Source organism: Odocoileus virginianus, chromosome 17 (genome assembly GCF_023699985.2).
Source record: "Odocoileus virginianus isolate 20LAN1187 ecotype Illinois chromosome 17, Ovbor_1.2, whole genome shotgun sequence".
Classification (NCBI taxonomy): Eukaryota; Metazoa; Chordata; class Mammalia; order Artiodactyla; family Cervidae; genus Odocoileus; species Odocoileus virginianus.
Genome location: NC_069690.1, coordinates 41,420,793 through 41,445,689, shown reverse-complemented (window position 1 = coordinate 41,445,689; position 24,897 = coordinate 41,420,793). Strand labels below are relative to the sequence as shown.

General features: G+C 40.7%; 2 protein-coding genes across 2 annotated transcripts in view; one reads left to right on the top strand and one right to left on the bottom strand.

The window, feature by feature from the left end:
* Window positions 1-339: 339 nt before the first annotated feature.
* Window positions 340-18,789, bottom strand: CCDC47 (coiled-coil domain containing 47). Its single transcript, XM_070479513.1, has 13 exons — window positions 18,599-18,789; window positions 13,406-13,674; window positions 12,862-12,969; window positions 12,166-12,340; window positions 10,527-10,648; window positions 10,083-10,148; window positions 8,206-8,307; window positions 7,892-8,002; window positions 6,852-6,937; window positions 5,504-5,562; window positions 5,102-5,211; window positions 4,702-4,869; window positions 340-2,029 (listed from the first exon to the last, which is right to left on the bottom strand). The coding sequence occupies exons 2-13, from the start codon at window positions 13,667-13,669 to the stop codon at window positions 1,949-1,951; spliced, it is 1,452 nt and encodes a 483-aa protein (XP_070335614.1). The 5' UTR covers window positions 13,670-13,674; window positions 18,599-18,789; the 3' UTR covers window positions 340-1,948.
* Window positions 18,790-19,267: 478 nt separating this feature from the next.
* DDX42 (DEAD-box helicase 42) overlaps window positions 19,268-24,897 on the top strand; it is a 35,675-nt gene continuing 30,045 nt past the window's right edge. Inside the window, exon 1 of the mRNA XM_020875207.2 lies at window positions 19,268-19,567. The gene's annotated coding sequence lies outside the window, so the exon portion shown is untranslated. The remainder of the gene's footprint in view (window positions 19,568-24,897) is intronic.

The following is a 24,897-nucleotide window of genomic DNA, read 5'->3' as shown; positions in this document are numbered from 1 at the left end:
GGTCCAGTGGTTAGGACTCCACGCTTTTGCTGCCAAGGGCATGGGTCTGATTCTCAGCTGGGGAACTAAGATCCTGCAAACCGTGTAGCAAGGCCAAGAAACAAAAACAAACTCCAAAACCTGCTAACAGTTACAGGGAAGCCTGGTGTGCTGCAGTCCATGAAATCACAAAGAGCTGGACACGATTTAGCAACTAAACAACAGAAGGATTATTGTCAACGCCAGCTCTTTTGAGGGAAAAGCATTTCAGTGCTTACTTTTACTGAACAAGAAGGACATTCCTATGGGCTTACACTCTTGTAGGAAAACCCCAGAAAAGTAAAGGCGGCACTCTGAGACTTTTGTCAATTAGTTTAATATACGTCCATAGGTAGTTCATATTAATGCTTAAATTACAAAATTAGCTGCCATGGTCCAAATGTGTGGGATTTTAAGAAAGCTTTTATTAATCAAAAGATAGCTAAGCATATCAACTTTGATTTCTAAAATGCAGGTCTAGTGTTTGTAAAACAAGGCTAATTTGAGAAATATATAGCATTAAAGTAATTCAACTTTATTTTATTTTTGTTATCTTTAATAACTTAATTTCATGAACTGTTAAAAAAAATATTATATTTGCTTCTCCCAGCTTACACATTTCCGCACTGACCTGGAGAAAAACCCACGTGGAGAGTTCCCATGCAGTTACAAAGGCAGCAGCACATGCTGATTGCCTCGGAACACACTGGCACATACAGCATCAGCAAAAGATACCCACCCACCCCTCTCCCACGAAAACCCAACCCCTTTCCCAGCCCCGGAAAAAACTACCTGGTACAAGCAGTGACTTCAAAAAATGCTTTCTTAGTAGGAAGCATTTATAAAATGCAGAGATCTGAACAAGCTAAATGCTCGTGCAGAACAGATGGGCCTCTCCCCCAAGAGTTCCTTCCTCAAGAGGCAGGAAGAACTCTGTATAGTTTAGGAAAACTCATGTTAAAAAGTATATATATGCATCTTCATGGCTACTTCTTTGAAGAAATATACCCAGCCTCAACTGTGGAAGAGATAAAAGCAGAAGGATAAGCATAGGGACACAGCCGTAACAGAGGACAGAGCTTCCCCATGAACATCCGACAGGTTGCAGCAACCAAGGAGAACGTTTGTTGACTTCACGCAGACCACTGACCTCACCTAGGCAAAGCAGGTAATTTTTCATGCATTTGTTACTCAAGAAAACATACAGTCACTTAAAATACAGCATTCACATTGTCATGAGCTCACTGTATCAGGTAAGGAGAAAACCGTGCTCTTATCTTCCTATCCCTAGAAGTTTCCGTGTACATATAAGTATCCTAAAGCCTACAGATATCCTATGATACTGTCATAGCACCTCCCACCTATAAACATATACTGAACTAGACTGTTGAGTCCCTGAAATTTCAATACCACATACAGTGTTCTAAATTTTATTTTTTTCACAAGTTTAATGTAGACACAGAAGAGAACACCAAGAAATGTTTATTGTGTAATTCCAATTGTTATTTGTGGAATTGTGGTTTAGAGTCAATCTTCATAGCCATTTCAACTGCCTAGCTTAAACAAAAAAGCAACAATCTAATTATATATCTATAAATTTCATGATATTTCTTCAAATATCAAGCACTAAAAGTACTGATGATTCATGTTATAATTTTTTAAATATTTTAAAACTACACAGATTTCATATATCATTCCTTTTATAAAATAATCAAAATAATTTGATTATCTGGAAGAAAATGACTGAAACAGACTCCTTCCAATGTATCTATAACCTCTGTAAAACTCCAAGCCAAAACAGAACAGGTGATGAAATAAGGATTTCTCAGTCACTGGGAAACTTTAAGATGAGAAATGAACTGGTAGCTTTTGTTTCCTGTGAATTTTGAACTTAAAGGTGGCATCAGGACTTAGGTCTCTGGGATGGCTATTACATGGCTTTCACTTTGATTTGTTTCATCTTCATTTGCTTCTTCTCCAATTTCTTTTGCTCACGCCTCAAAGCAGCTTCCTAAAAAGAAAGAGGGAATCCAAACTAAGATTTAAGTACTTGTTAAAAAAAAAAAAATGAGAACTGAATACTGCCTATACTGCTTAGGCTAACACCACAAATAACATTTCAGAAGATAGTTAAAAGAATTGCTAATATGTATGTTGGTTAATGAAAATTACCTTGAAGTAAAGTGAAAGTGAAGTCGCTCAGTTATGTCTGACTCTTTGCGACCCCACGGATTGACTACAGCCCACCAGGCCCCTCCGTCCATGGGATTTTCCAGGCAAGAATGCTGGAGTGGGTTGCCATTTCCTTGAAGTAAAGGTAACTAAAATCTCTAGAGTGAAATTAGACACTACACTTATGCAGACTTTGTTATTTTTCCCAAATATAAGAAACAGTAGCCCAACTTTCATCATAACATATGTATCTACAAAAGCTTTGTATTTCAGTTCAGAAAACCTTAAGATCTTGTTTGATAAGGTTATTAATTATAAATCTCTTCTTATTGGCATAATCTTTACACCGGAGCCCAACACCTTTCAATCCATATCACATGTATACATGAGCCATTCAAGCCAGAAACTCATTACAGGATTTTTTTTTGGTGGGGGGAGGGGGGGGGAAGTCCTTTCCCATTTAATTCATTGGATCTTCTCACAAGATACCTAGGCCTAGATATTGCAAAGTGGTGGTTCTAAAAAATGACATGGTTTATACCTACAAGCAACTTACAATCTGACTGAAGTTCTGGGCCCCCCTTTATCTTAAGCCTATTGTAGTTTCAGACCCTAGAAATATTTGGAGAACTTTTTTTTTTCATAGAAAAATGAAAGGCTAAATTATCTATTAATGAGTCCATGTAGATTCTTCTTGTGTGTCTATTAAAAAGTCAATTATATTTATAAAGAAGATTGCACAAACACAGAGCAGTATTTTCAGGGGAAAAATAACCATCAACTAAACCAAACCAAATCAAACAGAAAATGACAAGAAAAGATAGGATGAGAGGAGGCCTGTGCTCTTTTGGTCACTTACTGGCAACTCAAGTACCACACGAGGGCTCACTTTTTCTTGGCAGCTTGCCTCCTCTACTTCCAAGTATTTTCTTCAATCCTTGAGGTTATTCTCATTAAAATTCACATTTCCCAGGACTCTGTTTTTCTCATTTTTTGACTAGCCATTTACAAGGTTTATAATTTTACAGCTGGACTATGGCATCTTACTTCACAAAATATGAGAACATGCTAATGTTTGAAACACAACATACTACAACCTAAAAACAGACATTTCTCCAAAGAGGACATACAGATGGCCAACAAACACATGAAAAGATGCTCAACATCACTCATTATTAGAGAAATACAAATCAAAACTACAATGAAGTATCACCTCACACTGGTCAAAATGGCCATCATGAAAAAATCTACAAACAATAAATGCTGGAGAGGGTGTGGAGAAAAGGGAACCCTCACGTACTATTGGTGGGAATGTAGATTGATACAGTCACTATGGAGAACAGTATGGAGATTCCTTAAAAATCTAGGAATAAAACCACCACATGACCCAGCAATCCCACTCCTGGACATATACCCTGAGAAAACCATAACTGAAAAAAAAAAAATATGTACCCCAGTGTTCACTGCAGCAGTATTTACAATAGCTAGTACATGGAGGCAACCTAGATGTCCATTAACAGATGAATGGATAAAGAAATTATGGTACGTATATACAATGGAATATTACTCAGCCATAAGAATGAAAGCATTTGAGTCAGTTCTAGTGAGGTACATGAACCTAGAGCCTGTTATACAGAGAGAAGTCAGAAAAAACAAAATTTCATATATTAACACACATATATGGAATCTAGAAATATAGTGCTGACAAACCTATTTTCAGGGCTGGAATAGAGACACAGACAGAGACAGCAGGCTTTGGACACAGCCGGGTAAGGAGGCGAGGGGGCAGGTGAGAGAGTAGCACGGAAACACGTGCATTGTCGGACGTAGAACAGACAGCTAGTGGGAAGCTGCTGTGTAACATAGGGAGCTGAAGGGGGGGTTCGGTGACATCCTGGAGAGGTGGGATGGGGTGAGGGAGGCTCCGGAGGGAGGGGACACATGTGTACTTCTGGCTGATTCATGCTGTTGTATGGAAGTAACCAACATGATATTGTAAAAAAATTACCCTCCAATTAAACATAAATTTTAAAAAAATCCTAAAACAAAAGCAACTTTTAAGTTTGAGATTCTGTGTACAAAATAGAAAACAAAATACAAATAAAAAAATATTAGAATTCTCTAATCTATAATCAAAATAGAAATTTCACAGAACAAGTTTATTTGGACCACAGGTGCATGTGTTGGCTTCTATTAAAATTCCTAATTTCTTTCTACCTCAGTACGTGTTTGGCCTGAAAGATGATAGTGGAACTTTCAGAAAGGCCTTGTGCTGGGAACAGAATAATTCATATCATTCACCAGGATCAAGACTCAATCTAACACGGTTTGAACAGGGAAGATTATTCCTCCTTTTTTTTTTATAGTGATAACTGTCCCAAATGCTAAGAAAATGCTAAGCTTTTAGCCTGTGCACATTCCTACACAGAATTACATTTAACAGCCAATATGGCGCCAAAAGGCATCCCCTTATAAATGTTTTACCCCAGCAATAAGAAAAGTCTGTCTTACCTCCAGCCTGCGCTGCTTCTCAGGATCCTCCTCATTCATGATTCGCTCCTTCTCGGCTCTCTTCTTCTCCTCCCGCCGAGACTGGGCTGCTTCCTGTCTCTGCACATGTGTCAGCTTCAAGAAGTTCTCCTCCACTCGAGCTCGGTTCTTGTCTGCTTTTTGTTTGCCCTTTCCCCAGGAAACAAAGCAATTAATCAGAAATCCATTTCAGTCCAGCAGAAACAAAATCCCATTCAGTATTCTTTCATAAAACCACTCCCACTGAGCAGTTTCAAGCCAGCAAGCAAAGATAAAATCACTGCAGTAAGCAAAAGATGAGCCCCTCCTCCCCGCTGCCCCTCAACAGGGGGAGGGAAACAACAAAAAGAGGCTCCAACTTATAATAAAAATAAAGTCTTACTTCTCTGTTGAGTCGGAACTTTTTGGCTTTATCAATAGAATAAATCACCATGTTCATCAGGGGTAGTAAAGCCTCCATATCCTTTGGGTAAGTGTTACCTGAGCCAGGCACTGGAAAACAAGACCATTTTCTCATTGAGTTAATGGCAGCACTCAGACTTCTGCTATTAACTTTTTATTTTTACATTAATAGGCTCCTTTCTCCAAGTTTCTTAGCTAAAATGCAGCAGCAAATAGAAATTAAAATATATACAAGGATCTCTTATTGAAGAAACCTAATACCAAGATGCTGGCATGGGCTTAGTTTTAATGTAGTTTTTTACTCCTATCTTTTAGAAAGAAGCCATACTCTCCTTAAAAGCATCTCACAGAAAACAAAGAACTCAGGAAGCAGAACACTTACCATTAAATGTAAACAGTAGTGTCCTCTTAGTGTCAGGCAGCTTTAAAGGCTGACCCTCCCTGTCATAAAAGAAAAGGTTATTTAGAAAGAACATAAGAGAGAGACTTTCCATGCACATAAGTCACACAATTCACTTAGATGAACAGATACCTGCAAATAATCAGCACAGTATTTGTCTTGGCATCCCCAAGTCAAATACAATCTCAGAGACCGAAGGAGCTTTACAGGTCATCTGGTCCTCTCGTCTATCTGATGGATGCATTCCCAAGTGATCTTTATCCTATCTTTGAGCACCTCCAGTGATGTCCACTCCAGGCAGGATATATTTCATCTCACCGGGAGCCAGAAATGAGCCTATATTTAAGTATGAGGCCCATATTTTAAAACCTTTTTATTTTGGTGGATTTTTAAGTTTTATTTCCAACTCTTTATCTTCCTATAATGAAGGCTATTGTTTTTGAGTCAAGATCAGAATAAATTTAGAAATAATCTACTGTAGCATATAATAATTCAGTTCTGACTCACCAAAGATTCCTCTTGTAATCTTTGACTTTCAACCTTCCATACCCTCACCCCATATAAAATGCTCCATGAATCCGCAATGGATACTTTGCCCACAGTATTATTACTTAGCTGAGCAAGGTAAGGATGATGTAATGCTATCTAGAGGCATAAGCAATTTTAATTATCTTGGTGATTTTGACACAAAACTAAAATCCAAACTGGCTTTTTTAACTGTACTCAACTCCACAGTCCTTAGCCAAAAATTGAGGTCAGAACCAATTCTACAACAACGGGTAAACTTAAATGTGCTCTCCTGAGACCAGGTGTGAAATCAAACAACTAATTTAAGTCCTAAATATGTATGTCTGAACAATGTTTTTATAAAGCCAGAAACTTTACAAGCATTAAGGGTGTCTGATAATATACTAGTAAGAATATATTCACCCAACCATTAAAGAAGGAAGCCTGAAAAGGCCATGAATTACAAAATGCTTACATTTGCAATCAATCAAACACAAGTCAGACATCACAGATTCACATCAGAAATTTTTAAAAAAAGACCCTAGACTATAAAAGACAGAAATTACTAGTTGTACTTTCTCAGTACCAGCCAGTCTGTAAGATTACCTCACTGAGGGGGTGATGCATACATGCAGTGACACATGCAAACAAAGGGGTCTTATTTGATTGTTTCCCATAGGTTTTCAATTACCTTCACGATGCATGCAGTCAAAGCAAAGGAAAACTCATTTGGGAAGAAGGGTAATTGCAGAAGCACCTTGCAGGTATTTCAACACAGAAAGCTAGTGAAGAAAACTGATCAATATTTTTATCTCATACGTACTCTTGCATAATTTTTGGACCAGAGAACTGGTCTGAAAAATGAATGGATTCAATCTTGTCAGCATAGTGTGTAAGAAAGTGAAGCATCTGAAATAAAGAAAATTATTTTTTTAAAGTAGGTTTGATGCAACTCCCTTTTTTCATAAAGATACTCATTCTTTAATCCTCCTTATTTTTGCACAATATCATGAAGCCTAAAGCTTTACAATGAAACTAGTACCTTTTTTAGTCACACCAATGATCAAAAGTCTTCCTACTGAGTAGCTGAAAATTTATCCAAAACAATGTTCAAAATACAAATGAAAAAAGCAACCATACCCCACCTCCCAAAAAAACAAAGAAAGAAAAATACGAATGAAAGCATGAACATAAAATCTAAACTGTTTTCAGGGATTCTTCACCGCCATATTACCCAGAACTTACATTTAGAACTATCTTTCAGCTATCTTATATTTTATCTTATACTATCTTATACTATCTTTTTTTAAAAAATCTTATACTATCTTATATGATAGTAAGATGTGCTGCTACCATATACAACCAAGAGAAAGGAAATATAGTTTATTTCTTTATCTATTTGGCTGTGTCGAGTCTTAATTGTTGCATGCAGGATCTCTAGTTCTGGCGTCTGGGATCCAGTTCCCTGGCCAGGGATTGAAGTCAGGCCCCCTGGGGACTGGGAGCACAAAGTCTTAGCCATTGGACCACCAGGGAAATCCCTATACTCATTTTCTATTCTAACTGAAACTTTAAAAAAAAAAAGGTACTTAAATGACATGGTGATAAGGATTAAAGTTGTAGTCCTTTTTCAAAAAGCCTAAATGCCATTAGCAATCCTAGAGACAACTGATTCTTGGTTTAGAGAGAACTTCTTGGCTAATAAAATTGCCTTTTTGACAAGTGAGTCTAGTGTTTAAGGAAGGTATTTTAATGCTTGTGTGGAAAACGAAGATAAAATGATTAATTTGTACAGTGGAACTTTCAGGGAGACGGCCCTATATATGGCCAAGGTCTGCAAATGTATGTTTCTATCGTCTTTACCTTTGTGTCCATCATTCCGTCTGTGACTTCTCCCATCTCTGACAGGATGGCCAAGGAGTCAGGCAGTCCATACTTCGCTCCTGACTTAGGTTTGTCACTACAAAACTCACTCTAGAGGAAAAAGTGGTTGAAAGTAAGACATGATATTTTATTATGCACAGGAACTCCTTTTCTCAAGAGAATAGGTACTGACCTGTTTCAAAGTGATACAACTGTTCAAGTTATATAATTATCTTATGCCCTGAAGTTGAACTTTTATGTAATAAAGAGACACAGTTTCTACAAATTATTTGAGTTAGAAGAACCTGACATACCAGATCCTGCATCTCTTTCTGTAGTCGCACCAAGGCTTTCCGAGTGCCAACAGCAAACACGTAGGTATCCATGTCTTCATCATTCATAGTTACTTTTATTTGCTTAAAAAAAAAAAAAAAAAAACTCATCTATTAGGTTCTATGATAGGCAGATTTCTAAGACAGCCTCCAAGATTGCTGCCGACTGCCACATCCTCCCCTTGAATACGAGCAGGACTTGGGAATGTGGTATGATTGCTCCCATGATATTGTGTTACTTGGAAGATGGTTCCTATCAGCTGACTCTGAGTTAATCAAAAGGGACACCACCCCCCACCCCCAGATGGACTGACATAACCAAGGGAGTCCTCAGAAGGGACTGGGCCCTACTTGAAGAAAGACTCAAAGTGTGAAGGGCAATGGGGCGGGGGGGCAGGGGAGGGAGGGGAGGGGGCCGGACCACACGGCAAGTGCCTGAGAATGGCCTCCAGGAGCTACAAATGGTTCAGCAACAACTAGCAGGAAAATGGAAACCTAGAAGCACAGGGAGCTGAATTCCGCCAAAGCCTGAATGGCCCTGGGAAGAGGGGCCTAAGCTCCAGAGGCATGGAAGCTCTGTGCATCACCCCACCCCCACACCTTGCCCCACACTTCTCTTCCATTTGGCTGTTTCTGAACTTCATCCTTTAGAATAAGCTGGTAAGTGTAAAGTGTTTTCCTGAGTTCTGTGAGCTATTCCAGCAAATTATTGACTCTGAGGGGAGGACTGTTGGAACTTTATAGATTTATAGCTGGGCAATCAGATGTCTGGTGGCCTGATACCTGCAACTGGCATCTGAAGTGTGGGCAATCTTGTGGGTCTGAGACCTTTAACTTGTGGGTCTGGCACTAACTCCAGGTAGACAGTATCAGAATTGAACTGAATTACTGGCCACCCCGCTGGCATCTGGAGAGTCAGAACTGGTTGCTAGCATTGGAAACACCCCAGAAGCAAGTTAAACAGTTTTTAATACTCTACATTGGACCAGAGAGATAAAGTGATAAGCCTGAAGAGTCTGGTATGATAAAACATGGTCCCGTTTCTTTTATTAACTCTTTCTTTAAAAGTTTAGTTCAAAATTTACCAGTATATATGAGGATGAAGGAAATGTTAATGGAGGGAGATATGGCAAAGACCTGAGGAGATGGCAGCTGCTAAAGAAAAGGTTTCTACCCTTTGATCACTGAGGGGAAACTACACAAAGTAACACCCTAAGCAGAACCCTCCTGATAACAAGGCTTAAAAATATAAAGAACTTCATGTTTGCTGAGGTTGTTTATCATTGCAGGGAGAAAAATAAAAAAACAAAAAACAACAAAAAAAGGTAAAAGGCTGCCTGGCTCAGAGGAAAAGCAAAGATTAAATCTACCTCAGGAAATAACTAAAAGTGATTAACACAACACAGTAAAGAATAATTTCTACAAAAAAGATGCTGAAGATGCAGCAAAACTTCCTCCTTTGAGTTTTAATTGATGAGACTCTAAAAATGAGTGGATTAAATCATCTGCGACCATATTAGAAAAATTATATAAACAAACAGGTTTGCAACAACAAAAAAAGAGAGCTTTTAAATAACAATTGAGTTTAAGTCCAATAAAAATATACAAAATATCATGTTACTGATACGGCCCTTATTAACCAGATATTATTTGTAGCTCCTGGGTCACCCCTGCACCCCTAGCTGCAGCTGCACATTGAGCGGAACATGATCTGTCTAAACAGAAAAGGTTCCATTTTGGAGGGGACAAGGGACACGAGTTGTCACAAAGTCCAAGTATAATCCAGGCAAGAAATGAAACAAACTCTAAGATGTGAAGAAGCCAATCTGTACAGAGAAAACCAGGGGACGAATACCTACCACTTGATCACTCACTGGCCTCATCATCCGGGCCAGGACATTCAGTAAGTCCTGCCTCTTGAGGAACTAGAAAACAAGAAAAAAGAAACCCAAGAGAACAATCGCAACTTCTACTTGCTATAAGGAAAAGACCTTGGGAGGGAACTCACATGCTTCATAAAATACACGCTACATTAGCCAGTCAGTAAAAAGACAATACTTATAGTTATTTGCTTGCACAGCTTGCATGATCTTAGCTCCCTGACTAGGGACTGAACCCAGGCCCCCTGCAGTGGAAGCACGGAGCGCTAACCACTGGACCACCAGCTAATTCCCCAAAGATGACTTTTAGATCTCACTTTAAGTCAAGCATGAAGAAACCAAGACACTGAACTTACAGGCTTTGAGAACACGCTGGAAAAAATGATAGGAATATATACACTGCACCGGAAGTTCCCCACTTACCCTCAGCTGAATAAGCATCCCCTCACAGCACACCCGGCCAGAACACCACAGGTTGTAAATGTGCTCATTCTCCTGGTTCAGCTTTCCTGCGCTGGTGGCTTCCTTGCTGGTTCCATCATCCCCTGGGGGTAAAACCACTTACCATGATCCGCTGGAAATGTTGGGCCTAATCACCACACTCTCTTCTACTGACCCCAACATGACGGTAACTTTAGGTGAGCAATACTTTGCTATCTTATAGACCTCTCCTTTACACATAGATTACAAGACAGGGGCATTATTATTTCTTTTATTTCTTATTGTCACCATTAAAAAATTATGGACTCTAGCCATTACTTGTGTGTCCTTATCAATTAATGACATCCAGCTTGGAGTATAAATATCCCAAGAATAGGTACAAAATGGAACAAAGTCAATTTAAATGTCTGTCAAAAGTTTTTTAAAAAGAAAAAACAAAAACAAAACCTATGTACTGAATAAAAAATATCATTAATACTAACCAGTCAGCACTCTCTCACTGTCAGTTAACTTTCAGTTAACTTTATCCAAGTTTGCTTTTTCAGCAGCAAAATAAAAATGGTATTAAGAGCTGTATTTTAGAGCTAGTGTGTGTTAAACTGTTACTCAATCATGTCCGGCTCTTTGTGACCCCATGGACTGTGGCCCACCAGGCTCCTCTGTCCACAGAGTTCTCCAGGCAAGAATACTGGAGTGGGTTGCCATTTCCTTCTCCAATTTTAATAACTAAAAAAACCTCAAATTCTAGTCATTTCCTCTCTTCATTTAATTCATTAAGTGTACCAAAAAATGTGTCCAACCTTATAAGGTAAAGCAGATCGATACACCAACTAAAAACACACCAGAGGAAGTGAAGTGCTTTATTTTTCCTAATTTCCAGGTCAAAAAGTACCGAAAGAGTATACTATTGTGGAGAGCATGGATTTTGGAAGTAGGTTGACTAGGTTCTAATATATCATGGTTGCAACTGAATAGCTTAGACAAGTTTTAACATCTCTGGACTTCAGTTTCCTCTTTAGGAAAAGAGAAACTATATCCAACTGACAATTTTGTTCTAAAGATTGAATAAGGAACAATGTATGCAAAGCACTCAGGGAAATAAAGTGTTTAAAGCCAAACAGGTGAAGGTGGATGAGTCCACTTTACCCCCTACACTAGACAAGGAGAGGGCCTCCTCTAAGGTACGCCACTGTACACTCTGCACGCATGCATGCATGCTAAGTACACCTCTGCAGTGGATCTCAAACCAAGGTGCCTAAAACCTGAAGGAATTCTGAAGGGCTTCTAAAAGATGAATTGAAAGCATTTCACAAGCTACCAAAAATGTCAGAACTCTTTGCTGTTGGCTAGAGTTTTATCAACTTGTTTTGGTAACACTGATTACCTCAATTCTCTCTGAAGCTTCATAGCAAATGATGAATAATGAAAGATGAGAAAACTATTTCATAAATGCAATGTATTCATTATGCAAAATCTAACAAAAAAGGGATCCTTGAGAGAGGAAAAAAAGCATCCTCTTCTCAGTGCAGGAAAGCAGTTAGATGCTGATACTGAGAGCAATAAGCAGTTCTTACCACGCAGTTTTGAAGCAGGTGGCTAGACCTGTATTAGCTTAACTTACCTACTAAGGTAAAGTTGCTCTCCAAAAGCTCCCTGTGAGTGTTAAACCAGGCCTGAGCAAGGCGACTGTTTTTATTCTTCCCGATGATATAATTCATGATGTACGCAAGCAGACCAGTCACCATCAAAATCTCTAGATAATAACTCTCCCAGCTGTTCTGGAGGTGTGCAGGAACCTGAGGAAGGACAGTCATTCCATTTAATGTTGCCTGAGGCTTTGAAGGACAAAGTTAACTCATGGGATGAAGGAGAAAGAGAATATCCATACATGGAAGTGGATACTTTAGATAACTGTCACTGAATATGGTTATACTTTGAAAAATAGGCCCATTTCGGTGTTTTAGGTCATTTTTGTAAAAGATTCTTTAAGGAAATCTGAGGATAATCCAACGGGATGAAAAGCCGGAAACTCCTCTGTATTTATCTTGATTCTGAGCCCCATTCCCTAAATAAACCCAAAGTCTATCCTCTTCATTCCTTGGTAAATAAAACTAGGAAGGCTAAAATAAAAACATAGGGGTTTCTTCTCTATGTACACAGTGTTATCAGAGGAAGTGATGTCAAACTCTTTCACCACTCCCAGAATTACATCAACGCCCAGGATTACATCAGCTGCATGTCACTAATTATATTTCTGAGATTAATGACAGGAAGATATTTTGTTTGTCACTTTGGGATTCAAAATCTATATACCTACATCAACAATTGTTATTGGGTCTTTACTTTTGCTAGAAGAAGTATCTGGTTTGTCTTCATAACCTTCAAATTCTTCATCATCATATGGTTCACTCTCCGTATCTCCCTCCTACAAAAACGAGGCACAATCTGTTTCCCCCATAAATGTCACGAGCAATTTTATCTCATTTTTACAGGCAACATTTGTAGAGGAAAAGAGAACATGAAAACAGCAAGTACAGGACACAGAGATATGACATATTTTAAACAAATGACAACTCTCCATGAATTTGAACCCTGGGTTCTAAATGACACAAATTCCATCCACCCACACACCAATACACATCTAGTCCACTCCTTCCCCCGTCCAGGCTTTCCACAGAGGTGAAAAATACAATTTATTTTTTGTTGAATATAAAAGGTGGCAAAGAACCACAAACATTTAGAAGAGCTCCACCTGCTGAATAAAAACGAACATACCAGAGAGTAAAGGTCTCCCTACGTGCTAGTTACACCATGTCCCATCCTTCCAATTTCCCGAGAAATCAGTGAAAAAGCAGCTTTACCTGGGTATCTGCATCTTCAAAGTCTCCTTCTTGGCTTTCATCCTGCCCTTCCAACTCCACAGTAGTCTCATCTTCATCATCTTCAGTGGTGATCACCCGTTGAGGAGATTCAGTGACAGAATCTTCTGCGACATCCTCAAATTCAGCAAAGTCATTATCATCATACTCTACGATGTCTTCTTCATCCTCAAAATCATCAAACTTGGCTTCAGAGACACTCCCAAATATCAAAAGGACAACACAGAAAGCATGGAAGCCTTTCATTGCACCTTAAAAATGAGTAAAAAAAAAAGACAAAACCAAAAAATCCTAAATGGACTGCTTTTCTACATATCCTGATCACATTTTGTAAATAGTTAAATCTAAGATTCTCCCACTTTTCTTATTGAATACTACTCATTTCAGATAGCATTATATAAACAACAATAAGGTGAGGCTCAAGAGGCCTGGGTTCTAGTCTGAGCTCTCCCACTAGTTATCTGTAAAATCTTGGACAAGTCATTTAATTCCTTTAGGTTGGGTTTCCATTTATGCTGTGTATTCAGGAAGCATTTTTTTGCGTGCTTATAAAAAGTTTTATATAGAAACTGGGAAGAGGAATAATAAAAGAATGAGATACAACTATGTATTAGTTGTAATAAAAATAATACATAAATAGAAAAGCTCTTCAGCATTAAATCAACTTTATATGTGCAAATCATCATCACCATCAAAGCAAATGTTTAAGACACAAAGTGCTACACACTGTCCCAAAGGCTTTACAAAGAGCAACTAATTTAATCCTCTCAACAACCCTCTGAAGGAAGTAGCTTTATTAACAGCCATGTTAATTTCATATAATGGCAAGAAAAATGTGCCAAATGATATGAAAATATGAAGGATAATGAAATCATCTTACCAAACGTGTAAGAGTTTACAAAAAAGGGAAGTACATGTGAGGCAGAGTTTAAACAGTAGCTAGATTTCAATCACCAAATCTATTTAGGCTGTATTTCTAGTCCTCCTCTCTTTTTATCTAAATACCAGCCCTACATCACCAAATGTCTAACAGACATGTCCATTTTGATGCCTTACAAACTTTTTCTGTATAGTATAGTAAATATCAGGTAGTAAATATCACGGGCTTTGTGGGCCAAATACCTATCTCTGTTGCATATTCTTCTTTTAAAAAAAAAAAAAAAAACCTTTAAAAATGCAAAAACAATTCTTAGTTTGCAGACTGTACAGACAGCCTGTCTCTCAGGCTGCATTCTGACCCTGCCCAAAAGTCATCTCAAAATCAACAGGTACCTGAATTTCTCTATTTTGATATTAGTATCAATCCCATATTTCTAGTTCTTACTTGTTGAAAAGAGCAAGATACCTAATTTCTCATCTTCTTTTCCCTTTGAAATCTAACCAATCACCAAATTCTGGTGCTTCCTTCTTAGATTCCCAAAGCCACCATGATAACCCGAGTTATCACCACCTACTCAAGAAACAAGTATTATCCTAAATGGTCTTCCCTGTCTCAATTCTCCCCCTACTTCTCCCTAAAAACTACCATTCTTCTTCTCAGACATGACTATTGTTTTATAAGGATTCAATAACCAACAAAGGCTAACCAGTTCCTGTAGAATAACATAAAAACCCCTCTGGCTTTCACTACTTTTCATAAAATGCTCCTACCAAAGCAAACCAAACATACTGTCAATGAGCACATCACTGTTTCAGATGCTATGTCAAGAGAGGATATGTGTTACAGCATGATATGAAAAATCTGAAACTGGTTAAACCATGCATATATACAAATACAAGCTTACTTTTTGTTCATTAATGAATGAAGTTAGAACCCAACCCATGTTGTTTTAGAAGCAAATACTCAAACAAAAAGGTCTGGAAGGTTACACATACATCCACATATAAATAGTAGTTACATATGATAGGAATATGGGCATTCCGCATGATTTTTCTATTTTTCCAATTTTTCTAAGATGTTTCTGTAATAAAATTCTTTACAAAATAAAAGGATAGTTCTCACACTCAAGAAAAGGCACTGTAATGTGAGGAACAGCTATAGCACAGAGGCAGGAAGCAGCACATTTTAGAAGTCTGGAATGATAGAACATTGGGTTTGCAGACCCAAATGGGATAAAGGAGGCTAAACAGGACAGCACAGGCCGGATCAAGATGACGTTGCTGTTGAGTGGCTAAGTTGTGTCTGACTCTCTTGCGACCCCATGGACTGTAGTACACCAGGCTTCTCCCTCCATGGGATTTCCCAGGCAAGGATACTAGAGTGGGTTGTCATTCCCTTTTCCCGGGGATCTTCTAAGCTGGGGGGATGAACCTGAGTCTCTTGTGTTGGCAGGCCAATTCTTTACCACTGAGCCACCAGGAAAGCCCAAGAACATGATGGCTCTTATTTAAATACCACACTAAGACATGTGGATAATGAGAATCAACTAAAGGATTTAAGTAACAGAATGCCACGATCAGATCTGCAATTTAACCCTGACAGTTCATACACAGGCGAATCAGAGAAGGGCACCTGAGGTGGGAAAAACTGGAAGTGGCCAAGATAGATGGAAGATAAAACACGACTGAACCGGCAGTGGTACTGGGAATGAACAGGAAAATAGATTTGACAGGTATTTAAAAATTATTTGTCAACATATAGGGACTGAACATAAAGAATGTGGGAAAGGAAGATCTTGGGTGATTCCAAGTTTTGGCTTGATTAACAGCTGGACAAAGACGTCCTTAAGATAAAGAACAACAAAGGAGGGGGAAAAAATTGGGGGGAAGACAATAAATTAAATTTAGTACCGGCTGAAAGGTTTGGAGTGTTTTCAAGCAGTATGTCAGATGATTAACATTTATCTCTTAATTTTCACAATCCCAAAAGGTATTACAACTTATTTTACAAAAGAAGAAAAGGAAGCAGTTTGAAATATACGCCTGGAATTCAGGATATGAGCCTAAGTTGGAAATAAGATGGTGTGAGAATGGATCAGATTCCCAGGGAGTATGAAGAGTTAGATTTAAAAAAAATGGCCAAAACATCTTGAAACAAATCATAACAGTTAAGAGGTGGGCGTAGTAGGGAGAATTCGAATGCAAAACTAAGGAATGGATGGACAAAAAGAGACTTTGGTTCAAGTGCTATCATATTACAGAAGCCAAAGGAAACAGATGTTGGTTTCAATTGCAGCAGAAAGTTCAAGTATAGTATGGATCAAAAATTTCCAAATGTTAATGAGGAAGTCGTGATTGGCAACTGCAAGGAAGTGGTGCAGGATGCAGGGAGCTCAGCACTAAGAGTGAACGGGTGGCAAAAGGGAGTATAGACTAATCTCTCAAGGTGCTCTGGCATCATGAATATTCTGTATCTCATATTTACAACACCATAAATTCATAAAGGAAATTGGTTCAATATCAAAGGCTATTGCCCAATATCTTCCAACTCATGGCTGCTCGAGCAATAGTCTTAAAATCTGACGAAGTTCATAAATTTTGAAAGGCACAAGTGATTTGAGAAATGCCACCAAGGATACGTCAATATTCTATCCTTTCCAACATTTGATCTTTTAGGTTAGTACCATGGGCTTCCCTGGTGGCTCAGTGGTAAAGAATCCATCTGCCAATGCAGGAGACATGGGTTCAATCCCTGATCCGGGAAGGTCCCACATGCCTTGGAGTAATTAAGCTAGTGCAGCACCACTATTGAGCCTGTGATCGAGAGACGGGGAACCGCAACTACTGAAGCCCACAGGTCCTAGAGCCTGTGCTTGGCAACAAGAGAAGCCATCGCAATGAGAAGCCCAAGTACCACAACCAGAGACAAGCCCTCCCAGTATCGAAGACCCAGCAGAGTCAAAAATAAATACACAAATAAAATTAAAAGCAGAACAAAACATCAGCTCTACCATTTGCCAGCTGTATGATCTTGGGCTAATTACTTAAATCCCTGTTTCCCAGGTACAAAAAAGGGATGTCCATTCACACCATGCCTCGTAGGGTTACAGTGGATGTGACAGGAGATAGGTGCTTGGCACGTGTAAGGCCCGCAATAAATAGCAGTTCCCGTTACTTCCTTCCACTGTGCCTTATGAACACCCTGTAAGATGTAAAAATACTTCATCTTTAGTATTCCCTTATAGATTTGTGTTTGAAACTTTTTCAAATAGAGAAGCAAATACAGGTTAACATTGGCACAGTAAGCCTGACTGCCTGCCTGCCAAAAGGTCTGTGAATTTCCACTTAGAATGTTTACACCAGAAGCACTTCTAAGATAACTCAGCACTGTAGCAGAGCCCCTTTAAGAGTATTTAGGTTAAAATTATCCAAGCCATCTGTGCCTTGGCCTTCAGTCTCAGAAGTCTCTCTGCAGGCACCTGTCAACTCATTTCTCAAATGCACAAACCCTGCTGGAGGAGCAGACCCAAGACTCCCTGGACAGGGCACAGTGGCACTGACAAGTCCTGTCTGATTTCTTCTCCTAGCTTATTCGGCAGTCTCAGCGGTTGGTTTAGTCGCCAAGTCGTCTCCAACTCTTTGCAACCCCATGGAATGTAGCGCCAGGCCCGTCTGTCCATGGGATTTCCCAGGCAAGAATACTGGAGTGGGCTGTGGTTGGGTCAGGACTTAAAAACGAAAGATGACTATTAAGTGTGGAAATCATTCCTTGTTGGCATTTTAGAGTGGGTCTTTCTGACAATGGTCAGACCCTAAAGCTTGGGAGATCATGGAGACATTCCAGCCTGTCTCCTTCCACACGCTAGATAAAAACGTCTTATGTTAGAAACCTGCAGAGAAGATTCACCACCGAGGTTGCTGCTTCTGTTAAACCAGCTGGGTCTAGTCTCTTCCCCAACACGGAGAATCAGTTCTCTGCTCCATTATTCCTGCTGCACGCTCCAACTTTGCTCTGCGGGTTGGCATTTGCTCAGAGTTCTGGAAGTTGCCCAAAACCGTTAAAGTCACCCTGAACAGCACTCCCAACAGAAAACAGGGACTTGGGGGTGGACAAAGTCTGGTGTGTTCTTAAAAAAATCGGGAAAGGCGAGAAGGAGCGGGGATCGAAGCATGTCACCAAAAAGCTGGACTTAGGGGTTGGACTGGGAATAGGCACCCGGGTAGGCCACGCAACTCAGCGTCACCGCTCGGCCCGGCCCGACCCCACCGACCAGCGCCTCATGGCCCGCGCCCTACCTGCACCAGGGGCTGGAACCCGGCCCACTGCTCCTGCGGCCGCCGCCTCTATCCCGCCTGCCTCTGGTCCCGGCCACCGCCTGCCGGGTCACCGCGATTTCACTGCCCCGACGCCTCTAGTACACAGCCTGATCAGGCAGCTCAGTCACGCCGCGCCACTCTTCACGTAGCCTCCGCCAGCCGTTACGTAGAATGCGTGAGGCTGGCCCGCGCCTGCGCGCGGCGCGGGGCCGGGACACAGGCCTGGGGACTGCGCGAGACCGCCTGCTCCCCCGCCCAGCTGAGGCGAGGTGGGGCGGCCCGGAGAATTACATAAGCACCGCTCCTGGGCCGGAGCTGCCGGCGCCTATCCCAGTGCTCTCCGCTAGGGTTCAGTCTAATTGTCATCACGCTGAACCCGTGCTCCGGAAGTTAAAAGTCACCATGCTCTACGAGACCACGTGTCCAGGGGCACGCGGAGAAATGTCGCCCAGGTCGTATTTGCTAAGGAGCAGAGTTTAGGGAATCGGCAATTTCATGTGGATGTGTTTTCCACTCGAGCCCCTTTTGGGGGATTTTTTTTTTTTGGCGGTTCCCTGCCACTACGACTTTCTTCACTCCCAGACCCACTCCCTATACGGGCCATAAACACTCCTCATTCAGCAGCAATGGCTGTAAGGCTCTGAGGCGTCTGTGAGGTATCCGGGAGCCTTAAGGCCCAGAGCCCACGGCGCCTTCCGGGAGCCGTAGACCTGGCTCCGCCCTTCGGCCCGCGCTCTCCGCACTGCGCATGTCCGGTTTTGTTCCCCTCCCCCCTCCGTCAGCAACGGGCCAAGAGGCGGTGGCGGCGGCGGCGGCAGCGAAGGGGGCGGAGAGGGAGGAGCGCGGCGGGACGGGCCCTGGACCGCGCGTACTGCGGGCCGTGAGGTTCTCTCCGCGTCGGCGGTAGCAACAGCTGCCTCTGCAGCCAGAGTAGCAGGTTTGCGCGAGGTGGGTCTGGACGCGGGGCCGTAACCCCTTGGGGGCACCGCAGGCAACTGCGGGGCCTAGTGAGGGCCAGGGAACCGCGGCCTCTCTTAACAAAGAGTCGGCGGAGCTTCCAGGAAGCCGAGGCGCAGGGGCCCGGGGAGGGGTAGGAGTGCGGGACTGAAGACTCGAGGAGCCTTTCGAAGCCTCGTCGCCCTCCTACGGCTCCCGCTTCTCCCACAACTCTTAATGAGGCCCAGTTGGCGGCTTTCCGGAGGCGGCGCTCGCCTGTCCGGGAAGGGATTTGCAGGGTGCTGGGCTCCGGGAGGCATCGGCACGGGGAGGATTCTGACCCGAGCCAGCAGCAGTTAGCAGATGCTAGTCTCCAGATCGGGGGACCTGCCAGGCCAAAGTTGCCAAATCTGAAGACAGTGAAAGGCATAGTCGGTGATCTTTGTGTAGTTTTGAGTGTATCTCTGACTAGCATCAGCCTCCTCACAAAACTTTTCTGCGGCCTGCTAAAGAGCCTTTCTGATGTGGGTAAATAATTTATATGGAGTTGCAAGCTTACGCACCAATAATATAAGGAAGAGCAGTCATACTAGTCGAGAGTTCGGGGGAATCGTAGCTTTCTTATCATCTTAGCGAAAGCTTTGCCCCCTCACCCCTTTGGGCGGTCATTCAGATTCCTCTGGCTTCCCATACATTTTGGTGTTTGTGTGTGTGTGTGTGAATGATGTTTGTATATATCTATTTTCTGTATACACACCACCGAACTCCTAAAGAGCAGAGATTTTGTTTTGATTCACTTTAACTTTCCAGAGCCAAGCCCAGTGGAAGGTCTTTCTTACCAAAATTCATTTTTAGACTTTAAGTGGTGAAGGAAAAAAAAAATGTATGTTGTATTTTACTGTACCCAGATGGGACATACTATGGCCTAATCTGCAGTTCATTCACTCAAGAAATATTTTTGTTAACTTATGTGTGCCTGTTCCCTACCAGTGTTCTTGGTTTGTGACCCGACCCTCATGAAACGTTGTAGTGAGAAAACAAATATATAAATTATACTGTATGTTAGAAGATGATAATGCCTTAGGTGAAAAAAATAAAGCTGAAGAGAGCAATGGGGAGATGTTGTATTTTTAAACAGCATGGTCAGGGAAGTGTTTACAGACAAGCTGATGTTTAAGCATACTAGATAAGGAGGTGAGGGAGTGAGCCCAGCTAATTTCTGGAGGAATGATCCTTCCAGGCAGAGGAACCAGCAAATATGAAGACCTTGAAGAGGACAATGCTGGCTTGTTAGAGGAACAGTTAGAAGACCAGCCTGCTTGGAGTACTGTGAGCAAAAGGAGGAATTTTTAGGAGATAAGGTCAGGGAGGGGAACAAGGCGTTGCAGGGAGCACCAAACAACCAGGACCTTTTAGGCTGTTGTGAAGATTTCATTTTTCTTCTGCCTGAGATGGAAACAGAGTTTTGAGCAGGGGAATGATAAGATCTGACCTACACTGTTAATAATTTAGTGCAATTTGTGGAAGAGTACAGTTCTTTATGTTTTAGCTTTATCAGATCTTTATGTAATCAGCTCTTTGTTTCTTTAAGCCAGCAAAGAAAAAAGAGATGCTTCTAAAACAAGTGTAATCTAGCATTTACTTATTTTGGCTTTAGAAGAATGTGTTGAAATTCCTGGGTTTTGTACAGATTCTTGCTAAAGAATCAGATTTATAGTGTGTGAGTTTTTCTCAAGGCAGATTATTAGAGTAGATGGTGATCAACTGTCACTAGAAATTTTTCTCCTACTTCAAAAACACAATGTTAATGATAATGAAAAAGTAACGTGGTTTTATAATCAGTTGTTTTTAGTCTACTATTTTTAAAGTTATTTATATCTTATTTTCCACCATTTCTCAAAACATAAACTAGCCAAATTACTTCCTTATGTTCCTACACTTTTTCAAATTTCCTAGACTTTGCTGTTTCTAGCTTTCCTCCCTTTTTAGCTTTCCTCTTTGTTGCATCATACTTCTCTTGTCAGCTTACATCTTTCCGTGTAAAAAAAAAACTCATCTTCTGGGTTCTAGCTCTCTTTTGAAGCCTGTCCCCATTTGTCAACTTGTAATGATCTCTGACATCTTCAGTGTCATGTGGCACCAAGGTACGGAATCTCTAAGTTGAAAGAAACTTGAGAAGTCTTAACTTGATATTCTCCATTTACCAATGGAGAGATTGATTTCTGGGAAAAAAATAATAGTGATAAACATGACAGCTAATACACATTGTGTACTATTTGCCAAGCTTTATTCCAGGTGCATTTTTGTGTGTGAATTCAGTTTTTCACACCAACCCTATGAGGTAGGTGACAGTCTCACCATCCAATAGATGAGGAAAGTAAGGCCAGAGAAGCTAAATAATGTCCCTGAAGTTCGCATCAAGTTAGTTGGCAAAGCCAGTGTTTAAACATAGGCAGCTTGGCTCCATGGCCTGTGCTGCTTTACTGTGCTGTTAAGATTTTCTACTAAATCACGTTTTAGTGCCTAAAACAGTACCAAGTAGGTATTGATACTTTATGCTGTCCTTAACTTTTCTCGTTGGCCAAGTTGTGAATCTCCCTAGGTCTCCTATATGTTGAATAAACATGAATGATGAGTGTATTCTCTGGAAAACAAAAGAGAAAAGAATAAGCCTGCTTTTTTAGCCATAGAGCTTGTAACGTGGAGCTGGAGAGAGAAAAAAAGAACACAGATAGATGTTGGGTGTTTTAAGACTAGAACGGGAGTTTAATGAAGGAAGTAGCTTTTCTCTGGGAAATCATATTCATGTCATAGTTCTAGGAGTTGGTATTTGAGATGGGCTTTGAAGGATAGGACTTTGGTAGATACAATGAGAGACCTGGTGGGAATGGAATGCAGGTAGAGGGAAGAGCATTCACCAGAGTGCATGTAAAGCAGTTCATTGCCACAACAGAGAGTCTCATTCCAGCCTGATTGAGTAACTGGAGAGCTGTTGAATTGAAGGGAATGACAGGATCAGAAGTGTATGGCCAGAAGGTGAGGGGTCAGGGTCTGGAGAAATCCTGAAGAAGGTTTGAGTGCTCACCTTTGAGTGTGACTTCCCCTAGTTCCAAAATATTAATAAACACCTGCCAAAAGAGGTAGGAATTCTAATTTTCTCTTATTGCTATTTATTTCTGACCCACTGTTACTTCATTTAATATTTTACCTCATAGGGCTATTTCCTTCACTTCTTGTAGGTTAAGGGAAGGGAGAGATGTTATTCCTCGGTACTGGGCACATAACAGAAAGTGTTTATTGGTCTATATAAAACATGTTTATTATTTCTAAGACCCAGCTCACATTGTTCTCTTTAAAGCAAATGCTTTAAACATTTTGCTTATGGTTATGCTTATGGTTCTATTAGCTAATTTTTTTCAAAGTAAATGTTTTATTTTAAAAAGCACTATTTTTTAAAGAGAAAAAATGTAGCTGAAATCTCACAAGTAAATTTGCATTTTAGAGTAGAAACTGAAGTCTGGACAGCATCATTCTCCCTCATAAACCAGATAAAATAACAGTCTAAAAATACCTGTGTGGTTGAATTCTGATTCTTTGATTTTCAAGGGTGGTTTTTTTTTTTAACTGTTGTAAAATAACACATGAAAAATCGAAACCATTTTCAAGTGGACAGTTTATGGATGTTAAGTATGTCCACATTGTTTTGCTACCATCAGCACCATAGTGTCCACAGAACTTCTTTGATGTTAGAAAACTGAAACTCTCCCCCCATTAAGCAATAACTCCCCATCCTCTCTCCTCCTAATTCCCGGCAGCCACCCTTCTACATTGTCTCTGGGTTTGACTAAGTACCTCATGTTAGAGGAATCATACCATATTTGTCCTTTTGTGACGGGCTTCTTTCTTTTATTTATTTCTGGCTGGACTAGGTCTTCGCTGCTGTGTCCCGGCTTCCTCTGGTTTCTCTAATCGCGAGGGAGACTCTAGTTGTGTGCGGGTTTCTCGTTGCGATGGCTTCTCTTGTTGCAGTTCCCAGGCTCTAGGCACAGGGGCTCAGTTGCCTCAGGGCATGTGGATCTTCCCGGACCTGGGATCAAACCTGTGTCCCCTGAACTAGCGGGTAGATTCTTATCCTCTGTACGATCAGGGAAGTCCAGCTTATTTCCTTAACTTGATGTCCTCCAGTCTCATCCGTGTCGTAGCATGTGTCAGAATTTTCTTCCTTTTTAAGACTGACTATTGCTATATATTTATCTTGCCACATTTAGTTTATTCATCCATCTGTAGACACTTGGGTTGCTTCCACCTTTTGTCTTGTGAATAATGCTACTTGGAACATGGGTGTAACAAATGTCTGTCCCTGTTTTCAGTTCTCTTGGGTATATACTGTATATATACAGTAATGCTATATCATGCATATACAGGAAATGCTGTATCATGTAGTTCTATGGTTAGTTTTTTAAGAAGCCACTATAAAGGGAGCTTTGAGAAGACCCATGAATGGTGGACTACATTAATTTTTTAATATCCTCACTATGTTCTGACTTCCTTATTAACTATTGAGTAGATTTCTCTTCTCCAGTGTTTGCCTAGAGAATGCAAATTACTTTTCATAGACTTATAACCTAAGCAGAGGAGGGCTCATTAAAAAAAAAAATGATAAAACCAAATAGAGATTAGGTTGGCCATCTTGTGCTGCTTCTGTCTGCCGCAGTCCCTCAGACTTCTGATTGTTAAGGGCTGTAGCTGTACATGTGGACTAAAAGTAGGAAACCTGTTCAAGAAAGTCAAAATCAGTGGTGTCTGAGGATGACCTGGCTGAGATTTCATCAGGACAGCTGGCTGGCTCGATAGCAAGGCTCATAGTAATAGGAGATGATGGATTTCACAGATACTGGGATGAATTTTGAAGAGCCTGATATTTATCCATTCAACGAAAAATTTTTGAGTACGGTATAGACCAGGCACCAAAGATACTACGTTGGACAAAACAAGAAAAGCCCTCACCCACGTGGCGCTGACACTCCAGTCATGCGTTGGAGAAAGCACAATTGTTCCTCATTGCTGGAGTCAGTTAACTGAGGAACATGGGCAGCATGACCTCAATCACACTAGTGAAAGGTGTGGGGGCACTTAAGGGTTCTTTGTCTTTTGGTTGACCCACATCTTGGAAGAGTTAAAGTGTTGCATATTTTTAAGCTATTAAGCAACTCTCACCTGCCCAAGGTCACGCCGCTTGCCTGTCTGCAGAAGTTGAATTTTTAAAACCAAGTATTTGATTTATTTCTCTTGTAATTTGAGCCCTTTGGTTATTTAGTAGGATTAATTTATGCCCATCCTTT